The 12,439-nt window shown below is 39.2% G+C and overlaps 2 protein-coding genes across 9 annotated transcripts in view; one reads left to right on the top strand and one right to left on the bottom strand.

Moving 5' to 3' along the window:
• LOC136342359 (APOBEC1 complementation factor-like) overlaps window positions 1–12,439 on the top strand; it is a 130,983-nt gene that overhangs the window by 50,621 nt on the left and 67,923 nt on the right. The gene's annotated exons all lie outside the window — the stretch shown is intronic.
• Window positions 6,520–12,439, bottom strand: part of LOC136342427 (limbic system-associated membrane protein-like) — a 57,237-nt gene continuing 51,317 nt past the window's right edge. For 6 of the 8 annotated variants that reach the window (XM_066288215.1, XM_066288216.1, XM_066288214.1 and 3 more), the window contains 5 exons: window positions 10,868–11,042; window positions 10,597–10,802; window positions 10,258–10,507; window positions 10,163–10,204; window positions 6,520–10,108 (listed from right to left, as the gene is read on the bottom strand). In XM_066288215.1, coding sequence (XP_066144312.1) covers window positions 9,993–10,108; window positions 10,163–10,204; window positions 10,258–10,507; window positions 10,597–10,802; window positions 10,868–11,042 — 789 coding nt within the window. In that variant the 3' untranslated portion in view covers window positions 6,520–9,992. The remainder of the gene's footprint in view (window positions 10,109–10,162; window positions 10,205–10,257; window positions 10,508–10,596; window positions 10,803–10,867; window positions 11,043–12,439) is intronic. The other 2 variants (XM_066288219.1, XM_066288220.1) reach the window with 2 other exon arrangements.

The following is a 12,439-nucleotide window of genomic DNA, read 5'->3' as shown; positions in this document are numbered from 1 at the left end:
AGGTGCGATTGTGAGGTGAGCGTCCAAACGGTAAAAAACGACGTCCCGTCCGTTCTCCTGGGAAGTTAGAGATTGAAACGCTTGTTAAAATGGTTTAATATTTGAAGTGAGACATCATTAATGCGGGCACAATTTCAGCATTCCAATATGCCCTAATATTTGTATAGTCACAAATTCAATCGCCCTTTCGCCACCTTCAGTTAATTTGCTTGTTTATGTCCAATTACTGGTCTTATCCCTAATAATTCCCACGATTTGAGGAATGTTGACTAGAATAGACATGAGAAAATGACATTATGGCGTCTATCGATTACCACACAACATATTAAGCCTATATCGGGCTTTTCATCTAAACTGGGTCTCGCGTCTCAATTCGTGCATGTCTTCGATGCCTTATTGCATCGCACATTCGTTCAATTCCTTCAGTTCCCGCTTTATCCCGGAAACCCGTTTTATTTAAATTGCATCCCGATATCGAGGGGGGGATTTCCATCGACGATATTTAAAAATAAGGCACGATTAAGATATTTTTCAGCATTCACGAGGCTAATTTGCATACGCGGAAGTAAAACGTAAGAGAGCTAAGAGCCACATTTCAGGATCTCACATTTGAGATCTTGAATCTAAAGCCCCCGCTTCACTTCCTGGGTAACCGGAACGCTCGTTTTAAAAGTCGACGGTTAATGTGGGTTTTTTAATTCTTTGAGAAAAGCTTGCGGATTTAAATGGCAGAAAATCTGGGGGTTATTATTATTCAAATCCGATGGGAAGGGATTAGACTGAGCCGTCACAGAAAGCATCTTCGATGCTCAATTTAGCTTGTCAAACTTGCAAGATTTACATAGCCTTTGTTACGAGACGTCTACGGAACTAGTAAAGTGGAACTAAAATTAACTGCGTAATATGCCAAACTAAAGTAAATTGCCCTGTCGAAATTCGGGCCCAGTTATGTTGATTAAGTCGTTAGCTTGACGCTATGGTTACGGTTTAACCACCCTAAGTTACTCTAATCAGCGTTTCCCTAACTTGTTTGGCGACTCGAGCTACGGCTGATTCAATTACGTCTCTGTCTTGTATCGAGTTACCTTGCTACAGCCACTTTTTCCATAGTCATCAAAAGAACAGCAAAAAAAAAGTCCATAAGAAAAATGCTAATTTTATGAAGGAAATAAAACAGATCTGGAAACACATAATATTCATGAAAGCTGAAATAAAATAACATGAAGGACTGCCGTATAGATCACTACAATATTCCAGTTTGAAAGAGCTCTTTTTAGTTTTTGGATTTCCTATTGCCGACCTCTAGGATTTTATTGTTTTGTTTGCGAGCAGCTACCGAATGCGGTTTCCTGTATTTTATCGTCAAGAACTAGAGAAATATAGGACTTTTTTGGGTCTTTCTCTTAATAAAACTAAATACATATCATTGGAAATGCCTTTTTGAGGGTGCTTGAACTTTAACCGGGACCCTCCCATGTTTCGTTTGTTGATATACGGACGTTCAGCAACTCAATTCGTGGAAAAAAAGTCGTCTGGCAGAATGGGATCATGCAGTAAAAGTGTAACAAATGCCGGACGTCCAGGCTAACTCTGGACATGCGAAAAACAAATGGAAAAAAACCTTTTTATCGACTGCTCTAATTGGAAGGTTCAAAAATTGCGGAATGGTGGCTGGTCTTGAGTACCATGACTCACATGGTAAAGTTCTCGAATTGGATGATCCGTGCAGGCGCAGAAGTAAAAACCCGTGTTAATCTCCGGAGTCCAGAATTCGCCTGCCCACCCGGTATAATAAAAGTTATAAGTATAATAAGTACACACTGTTATTCGAAATTCGACGCAAATGACTTAGGGACCTTTTTTGATGTCAAAATAAGACTTCTTTTCCTATAAACGTGATCCGCAAATGCCCAATTTCCGATATACAGGGTGTTAAAATGTTGCCATTACCAAAATTCATCCATGGCGACGTAGTTTGACATTTCTGCGCTTTGTCCGTCAAATTTCTTGACATTTTGGTTAACTGAAGGCTAAGATGTTTCGTCTGCTTTTTGAACCTTCAGAGTCGTTTCGACCACATTACTGCCAAGTCTTGATACCTGCGGGCATCTGTTCCTTTTGCTTTTTTTGTAATAATTTGCTTTCTGCCCGCGTCGTTCCTAGAAACTTCAAGTTTCCACGAATTTGACAGCCAGCGCGTCGAAGTGTCAAACTGCGCGGCGGACGGAACTACGAATTTTGACAATGGCAAATGCTTCGGCACCCCGCACATCGAACACTGGGCATACGCGAACCCGCGCCTGGAGCAAATGTCCTCTCACTTGGACCACAAAAACGCGCTCCCGAAATCGTTGCGGTGAGTTCTGAATCGCCCTGTATAAAATTATAATGGAGTCCGGACGGTATCATCTACTAATCGGATAACAGAGGCAGTAATACCGTAAATGTGGAAACTGCAATTGCAGCAACAGTGTACGTACATCAAAAGCTGGCTTTATCGAATTGCAAAAATTTAAATTAAAAAGTGCCCACCCCAAAGGCGCTAATCCAATTTCATGCAAGCATAAACACCCGCCGGCTGGCGGATGTCCCAGTTGTAAATCAATTGTAATAATTAAGGAAAAAGCACAGCGAAAATTTTAAATTCAGATTTTAGTTGATTAGTACCGCACCAGGGGAAAAAGCGGAACGTTAAGAGCCCCCTTAGAATAGTATATTAATTTCATTAACAACTTTGTTCATTATCCCTTGGAATGAGGAAAAAAATGCGGCCGTGTCACACTGAAACGCTGCTTGGCAACATCGTTTAATGTTACGACTCTATTCCATTTCTAGAGCCAGAATCTTTATCGCATTGTACATTCATTTCCTTCAATACGCGCGCGCCCTCGAAATCTGTTCAAAATACATTAACTTAGATTGGATTCGGGTATTGGTGTCTGCGAACATGTAAAATGCAAAGCGAATACGAGTGACGTGAAAGTTATTGAATCCAAAAGGATTATTTGGTAATTTTGAGCCTCAGACTGTGAGCAGATCTCCAAGGATCGATAAACTTATTGTGACGACAAGCCAATCGCATATTGTCAAGAAATTTCAAATTCCCAATTTTCTATTCCGCTTAACAGCAATAGCATATGCTCGGGTTTTCCACAGAGACAACTAATATGGGCCCTCAGATGCCAGTTTGATTTTATTTTTATCTAATTTTTAATTTTTCCATTTTCCCGAGATGTCTGCAACGTCTCGGGCGTTCGCGTGGCATTCCGACGAGAAATTTCGCGTTACGAAACCCCAACGCGCGGAATGGATGCGAGCGGGTGTGGCACCGAACGGTTCCGTTCGTAGAGTCGCGAGTACTTCGTGCGTTGAAGCCAGCCGAGCTGGACGATAGGGTCGGATCGAAATGTGGAAAACTGAATTTTCAGCTGAATTTCCAGTAATTTCAATACAATTCCACAGGGAACGGTAATAACCGCGAAGCTAAACGTAACAGAACAATAGGGGAAACTTACTTGAACGGCCGGTCCGGCAAACCATGAGCGCCCCGCGCGCACGGCCCTTTTTTACCTTCAAACTAAAAATTGCAACGGAGCTTTCGCCTCGGAGTAATAATTAAATTTCGGGGCTCGGGAACCTGGTTTTACAATGACTTCGCGGATCACGTCGTCAAAGCTACAATTGTTCATTGGCTTCGTCCCTGTAGTGCTTACTGAAAGTCGAAATTTTAAAATTCGCATCATTCACCGCTCCAAAGGACTAGCGAAGTCATAAATCGCGCATTTTATTTATCCCATTCTCTGTCCATCTGTAATTTAATAATCATTTGCATCCAGTGAAATAACCGCCAGCAGATTAACTTGCAAATCTCCATTTCGTCGTTTTATTACTTCCTTCATATCCATTTTACCTACTGCTGCATAACCGCTAAAAATTCCAAACTTATGTTTCCCGAGTGATCTAGGCAGAAGTGCAATGTCTGGCCCATTTCCATTTAAAATTTCGCCCTCGTCCCATGTGAACTTTTATGAAGTTCGTTTGAGGAACTTTTATGAAGCATTAGAAAATAGTCTAAACCCACTAAGAAATTATTATTTTCTTCCGCGAAGTGGCTAAAACGGATCGGAACAATGCTTTATGGCTAGTTAATGTAGGGGACATCTACTTGATTGTTTCTGAGTTTTTTAATGATATTTTGGGCGTGTTGTTCCCCCGCAATCGGAGGGGACAGGGAAACGAAATTTATATTTCATCTGTGGCAAACAAAAAATTTGCATTATAAACCTGATTTTAAGTTAAAATCGTTGAGTCAGGGATTTTTTCTTCCCTCTAAAGGGTTCTAGCGTGCAAAATTGAGAATCAAATACGCGTTTTCCCCAGAAGGCTGAGGGAACTTGTAGTGTGGGCCTCTTTTTAAAGGAAACCGAAAATAATTGGAAACAACATTGAAATTAAGACCGTGTCTGCTTTATTGTGGAATAAAGTTATACCTTGCACGATTATAAGGGTTCTTAAATAAATAGGTTCAGCTTAACGAACCGCTGAATTTTTTCCCCATTTTGATATTTCTCTCAACAGATAGGAAGAAAGTTCTTCCAGTTTAATCAGCTTTATGCAGCTTTCGGAATAAATTTAAATACGTATTGTGGCGTAGGGGATAAAAAAACTATGTCTTATTTGTCTAGCTTGAAAACGCCCTGTGCTGAACCCGGCTTTATAGTGTGTCTCAACCTACTGACATCTCAAATTATTTTAAGCTCAAGTCAGTGCCGACCAGGTTTTTGGTAGTAGGTATTATTTAATTCATCCTTGTTTTCCCCGTACTTTATGGACTTATGGATTTATGGACTTTACCCCGCTCTATCCCAACGAAAGGGCGCCTTAAGCTTATAGCTTCCCAATTTATGCGTACGTACCTCTGCTTACTATGCTCTAAAAGGTACATTCTAGCTTCCTCAGTTTTACTGTAGATTTTTGGGGTGTCCTTGGTGCAGGTACCGCTACTCTCGCCGACAACTCTTAAATCAAATAGAGCACAGAACTCGTATTTTTTCCACATAGAGAGAATTTAGACATTCCACTTGCCTCTAGAATGAACTTTCTAGATTCTTCACTTTTGATGATAATAATTCAGAAATTTGCTCCTGCTTTGGAGCGAATGTTTGGTTTCACTGCGTCCTCCTTCGGCACCGTACGAGTTCATCAAATTTTCCTACCTCTCGGCGAGTGGCTTTTCAACGTTGTCTCCTACGTATAGAGTATTTTTGAGCAGCTGGAACGCATAAAACTAGTTTCGCTTACCCTTGCCATCTCCAGCAAGTGCTAAAAATCAGCTTGCCAAGTTATACTTCACATCTAGGTTGAGTACATAAGAAGCGATTCATATACAGTAGACCCAAGGCTTCCAGAAGGATAATTGATATGCATACAAATCGTTTTCCGATAGATTAAGGAACGTGGGCAATTCCCAAAAGGACCACCACACCGTACGTACAGAATATTGCAGTTCTGTCGCACCAAACTAATCAACCCAAACAGCCTTATTTGCATATTATATGCAACGCCACTAATGCCACCATTAGGTATTCGCACTCTTTGTTCTCTTTAGTATTAATTAGTGTGCGTAACACAATATAACCAAACGTATTAAGCAAATGGTGCCATTGCGTGCCTCAGCAGATTAAGAAAAAGTCCCTCTGGACCTGCCTGCCCCATATCCATCACTTATTCCCACACTTTACACCTGACCCAACAGCATTGATATGCACACGGTGAAAAAAAAATATACAAAAAGGGAAAATTAGTTTTATGTATACTCCCTGCATTAGTTCATGATTCTGGATGAGTCCAAGTTCTGTTCGTTATCAACAAAAAATACCAAATGGACATAATCAGAGCGTATTGCTTTAATTCAAACCTTGATGGAGACGGCGACCAATAAAATCGCTGCCTGGTTCAATCATTGTGTCTCTGGTTCAATCACTGTAGGAAAATTGCTCTCCCTTTGAGTCCGATGGGATTTTGTCAATGGGTTTAGTGCTGTTCACATTTCCCCTTCCATTCGAAATTCAATAAAGATCCGCATAAAGAAGCGGGTCGCCGATGCAAATTAGGGACAAATAACCCCCGGACAAGTGATAAAAAAGACTGGAGGATGGGAGAGCTATGAAAATATCTAGGACATCATTGCTAAAGTTCGGGGCTTAAGCGGTTTATTGGGGTAAAAAGGGGAGAATGTTGTGTTCTGTTGTTGCGGCCCTTGGTTAGTCTGTAAATCGTCGATTTGAAGCCACGGAATGTGCTTAGTATCACGGTTTTTTGTCCGTGGGAACTGGCCACAGTACCCGGATAGATAGATAAGTCGAAAGCGCGAATTATTTAATTGAAAACGGAATTGACCCCAGTGAAAAATATTTTGAGTTCTTCCTGGTGGGAAATGTCGACTTATTTCTGCATTTATGCAGCTTTCTCGGACTTAAGTAATATAAACCAAATAGGACGTAATCGGAGAAAAAACACTTGTATAGAATATAAATTATATTACTTTATCTGCAAGTCAGTCCCATACATTCCAATAAATCTTTATTTTTACATGAAGTTTGCTGTAAAGCGGTTATTTACATTAATATAACACTATCGATCATTTGCTTTGTTGAATCATATTATTTTACAGATGAATAAATGAAGAAGCGAATTCGAGCTAGAGCTCTACTTTTAATGGCATTTTTCGGAAGTATCCGGCCTGTTATCTTGACTATAAGAAACCATAAGACTTAATTACCAAAAATAAACAAGTTCTCTATAAATACACGTTGATTCGAATATTGCGTCTAGTTCTGATATAATTTACATTTTATAAAATACAATTATTTTCCCTAAAAACATCGATATTTTCAATATATAAGTCAAACCACCAAAAGTGCTTTTTTGATTTACAGCTTAACGTAATTTTTTGCTATATTCAAAATAGAAGATCAAGAGAATTTCCTTAAGATGGATCAAAAAGTCTGTGAAAATCTACCGAACCCTTCTCCCTTCACCTCTAGTTTCTTCGTTAACAATTTCAAAATAAAACTCATCTTGCCATAAGTTCCTAAAGGAAAATTTACCCAAAAAATGTTTTTTTTTTTTTAACTGATTATTTCTGTATGTTTTGTTTCCTACGTATTACGCCGTTTTCCCTGATTTAATGCAATTCCTGCTACTTTCATCTTCAATTGCCTAATTTGGTTTAGTGCCTCACTCACATTGCTGAGAGTGGCACGGGATGTTGCATGCAGAAAAATAAATAAAAGGATGTGAAATTTTGGGACCTACGGGAAATCTTTGTATTTTGCCAAGTAGTTTTCCAAATAATAAGCAAACGTATTCATGAGGACCTACGAATTGCTGGGAACTTTTTCTCTATTTCCTAGGGTTTTTTAATACTTTCACAACAAGACATTCAAGTTATCTGCACTTTCGCAATTCCCAGCGGCTGTATGAACTTTTTCATAAACCTCCACTGAGCTTCGCGAAAACCATCACCGCAGGTAATTTCATGTGTTATTTGGAAAAAGTTCTGTAAATTTATAATTTTTCTTTTCACATTTCCATTATTATAACGCTTCCCAGAAAATGTTCACCTCTTTTCAGCTGTCTGAACAAATCAGGGCCTTTCACGTCATTTGGGAGCTCACAGTGCAGATAAGAAAAAATTGAATTTGATTGAAGGACTTCCTTGGACCAATATATGCCGTAAACTAATTGATTGAAAAAACTAACATGAGTCACTTAAGAATTTCATCACTTTCACAGGCTTTCGTCTACGTGATTATACCTACATGCATCGGTGCGACATCTACAAAATTAAATAGACTTTTGCCCTTAAAAAAATGAACCAAACTTTTGTAAAAAAAGTGGTATAAGTTAGTAGCTCCGTACCTAAATCCCATATACAAGCACATAGATTTGGAAACGTAAAAAAACGTCTTAAAAACGGGCAAGGTTTCTCAGCAATCTTAAATCAGTCAAATGATTATTGACTTCTTCTAAAACAATAACAAGATTCAATATAATTTAACAATCCATCCTCAAATATCAACCGATTGAAAGAGAGAGAGAGGAGAAATTATCATAAAACTACAAGTGATGACTTGAATTGAACTAGTCCCAAAGGAAAAATTCCCTTAAAAAGTTAAAAAATTCCAGCAATTTTCCCTTTACCTTCTTCCTCTTACGCCTGTAGCGAGGGACAGGAAACACGACATACAGATTCAAATAAGTAGTATTATACACAACCCACAATCCTTCAACATTTAAACTAATGAAGCCCTTTGATTGCCTACAGATTCTAGAATTTTAAATATAATATCCGTCTTTATGAGAGCAGAACACACTCTATACAGCCCTGCCTCCTCCCAAGGAGGAGCAGATGGTAAAGAGAGTAAAACTGCGACGATCATTTTGCACCTGATACATGAATGATTCCAAACAGGAATCATTCATGCATCAATAGATCAGCTGGAATACTTGAAAAAATTGAAGAATTTTTCGGTTATGCAATACAGAAAGTTCTTAATAGAACCATCGATGGACAGAGCTCGATGCCTCTAACGGTTAAGCCGACAACACGTGAGGCTTGCCATGGTGGTTAACTGACCCACTTGCACAGAACCAAATGGTTTTCTGGGCCAAAAGCATCGTTTCTCACTTAGCTATTTCCAGAGATAGGATTGAATGCAATGCAAATATAATGAATACAAAATTGTCTGAAAGCATTAAACAAACATAACCACTGGCAAAGGAAATCGAATGGTGTTGTGACAATCTAGTTTATTATAGCCAGCGTTCGTGTAAATATTATATTACGAAATGCCTAAAAAATGTCTTGAAAAGCATTCCCTGCCTAAGATGCGAGGCTTAAATTTATACTTCAATTTGAAAGTTTCAAGTTGCGATATCAATTCTTTTCGTTGTGTGCGGTAAAATGGCCGTACCGCACGTGTACGGTAAAAAGCTGTACTGCCCACATATCAAAATGGCTTGTGTCGTTCGTCAACGCTTTTTGTGGATATTTGACATTGACTGATATGCGGTAAACCATTTTGCCGCACGTGTGCGCATACCGCACGCGATTATTAATTAAATTTTACATTCAGAAAAAAATGAAATTAAGACCTATGAGTTTGCAGGGAAAGTATTGCATCCAATGCGTGCGAAAGTGTCTTTATCCCACTCAATTGCTATCCGAAGTCCACTTCACGTCACGTTCGGTCAACTAGCGTGCAGTAAAGAATCGTATTCCACACTTGATAAGTAAGTAAATCACTATAAAGACGGAACTCTGTCCTTCGATTTATTTGAAGGATAAAACGCAAACAAGAGATCATTGGTATTCGTTTAATGGCGTTGTAAAAATTAATTGCAAATCTTTTCATTCGACTTTAAATTCTATGAGCAATAAATTTTACTGCATTAAAATAGATATTAATAAATTCTTAACCTTCGTCTGACTGAGGAACAAATAGTTTCAGGATTCAAATTGAATTTCCTTTCGTAGCTCGTACATTAACACACGATATCTGCAGGAGTTCGTCGTGGGGGTTGTGTTAAGACACACATTAGAATTTAATTACAATTGCTTTGATAACTATCAGCAGCTTTTGCGTGTTTAAAATTCAACTTAAAATTAACTCTTATTATAAGATTTTTAGCAATAATGGCGAAATTATTATTTTTATTGGACCCACATTTAAGCAACGTTTCTACCTGTTCTTTTACATCATTTAAAAGAGACACCTATATTGACTTCTGGAAAAAACCATCATCTGTAAGTATGTACCATAAATTATTGTGTAACTGCATTTTTTAGAGTTTCTCCTTGCACAATTCGTCCTGAAAAAAGCTCGTAAAACTCCTAAATTAATTATTATAATTAGATTTAAAAATATGTATCTTAATATTTACATCCCAACTGGATTTTGGCCTAAAACTCTTCATCCATTTGTTATTTAGCTTAATTTCCTTAAAACCAACAACACCGAAATCCCAATTAGTATACACGCCTTCGAGACACTTGCGGCACTGGACGTCCCAATACCAAAGAAACCTTCCAGGGTGCTGGCCTCTGCAATAAAACCGCATGAATTTCCTCCTTGCAACATCCCTGAACCCAACTCACCATTTTTATTGTAATAGTGCCGTATGTCCGTGAACGCAGCATCTGAAAAGCAGAGGAAAACTTACAAAAGCACCTCAACAATCAAACCAACAAACCTCTATCTGATGTCTGGAAGTTGAAAGCCTTGGACATGGGGCTCCAACCAAACTTATTTCTGGCCTGCACCTTGGCCTCGTATTGCTGGCCAGGCTCCAGTCCTCGAATTATATAGCTCATAGTTTGGAATCCGTTGTTGGACACTCTGGACGCTGGTAAAATGACATTTCTCCAGTCGGAGTGACCTTTGGTCGACCGCGAGTAGCCGAAACCGACACTGTAGCCTACAGCTGAGTACGTTCGACTTTGCTACAAGAACGCGTTAGGGTTTAGAGAGAGTTCTGGTTTGGCTTATGATAGTACCGATGATTGTGATAGGAGAGAGACTGGATACTTACATTTTTAAATACTGGTTGTTTGTAGTTTTGATCATATAAGGGCTGGAGATGCTCATTGTCACTCCCCGTGAACCCCTCCGGTATCCTTCTGAAGAGCAACTTATACTCGGCAATAGCACTAAGACTTTCCACCTCCCAGCTGATGTTATAGCTCTCCCTGTAGCTGCCTACTGAAGCGCTTTTGAACGTGACCGCCTTCGGTTTACCTTGTAGCGGAAGGGCCGGTGTTTTTTTTTACGGCCATGGATAAATTTAAGGCAATAAATCTTACCAGTTAATTGGATGCTCTTCCTCGTTTTCCCCAGCTGATTGTCCGCAACGCAAGTGTAATTTCCAAAGTCGGTTCGATGCACTTTACGGATAACGAGCGTGTGTCTGGACCCACGTGACTCCATTATCCTTCGTTCTGTTGTGTCGAGCTGCATCGTGTCACGATACCATAAAACCTGAAACGAATTTTATGGTCTTGGTCGCGTTTGATGGTAAAGGATTACGTTGTTCGTGATAAGTAACTAGTCTAGTAAAGATAACTTAATTCCGGAGTTAGGTGGAATTTATAGGACTGGAAGGTTTTATGTCCCATTTGCTGGGAAAGTAGGAAATCTGAGAGAAATGCGGTTGAGGATCCCGGTGGCCGATTTAACAATTCCAGTGTTCGCAGGTTTCAGTTACACTTCAAATTTAATTTCAATTTGGTTTTGCGGAAGTCCTGCCAATTGCCCGAAGGGTAGTTCAACTGAACAATCCGAAAAGACACTAATTTTAAATAATGATGGAGAAGATAAATTGCCGTTTAGGAGAGCTAAAACCAAGGAGAAAAGGGGAGACGAAGAGTTGATAAAGCGCTTCAATCGACTTTGCATTTGGCGTCACTTTGATTGGCAGAGTCAACATTAATCATCACATCGCAAGTTGACCATTCAGTCACAATCGAAAATATCAATCAAAACGTCACTTCATCCCAATGATTTGGAATGACTGGATGTAGCAAACAACAGTTTCCAGCATTCCACTGAAATTGGTCCTATTTTTAACGGGTCATTCGGCAAGGCAATCGATGCATTCGCACATAAAACAGGCACCATATGGGACATTTTTTTGCTTGTGAATTTAGGTAAACTTTACCTTCAGCCTCGGCTTCAAAAATCGTGAAAAATGGCAATTAAAAGAGCAAAAAAAAATATATAAACAAACACAAACGAAAAAGGGCCTTTCCGGCCCGTTTGGTCGCCTGACTTGACGGGAACGTTTGATAGGAGCTGGCAAATGACGTCATTTCACCACATGAAAAACCTATTAGATCTGCTGCAGGTGGTGTCACGATGCAACTAAAATTACCCACTGGGTCGTTTTTCTCAAATTCTGGCTGTCGCATTATTACTTAATAGAGCAACTATCACGATTTCCTGGATTTTTAATGGATCAAAGACATAAATCAAACGAAATATCAATCAATTTTCAGTTTGCGGCTCTAATGACAACAAAAAATTTAATAACCACCCGAAGACCAAAGCAAAGAAATCAAAGTAATTACTGATTTCGCCCGAAACCCACATTTGTCAAACCCTTAAACGTAATATCAAATTTCATCAAGGGCCGCATTAAAGAGGAGGAAAGGCAAGCGAAATTGCTCATTTGCGTGACAAAAGGAACTTTGTCTTTTCGAGCGTTCGCTGCCCTAAATTAACTATTTTTTCCCTTATACCTAGCCACATACATCTTGATGCCTGTAAATTGGACTCGAGCGAAGAAGTAATTTAGATTATCAGAACTATAAGAGGAGACAACTTACAAGAAGAAAATGTGCATTTAAAATGCAAAGGGTAGGAACCTTACATAAGAC

The sequence above is a fragment of the Euwallacea fornicatus genome, chromosome 12, assembly GCF_040115645.1.
Source record: "Euwallacea fornicatus isolate EFF26 chromosome 12, ASM4011564v1, whole genome shotgun sequence".
Taxonomy (NCBI): Eukaryota; Metazoa; Arthropoda; class Insecta; order Coleoptera; family Curculionidae; genus Euwallacea; species Euwallacea fornicatus.
This window is presented reverse-complemented; position numbering and strand designations above follow the sequence as displayed.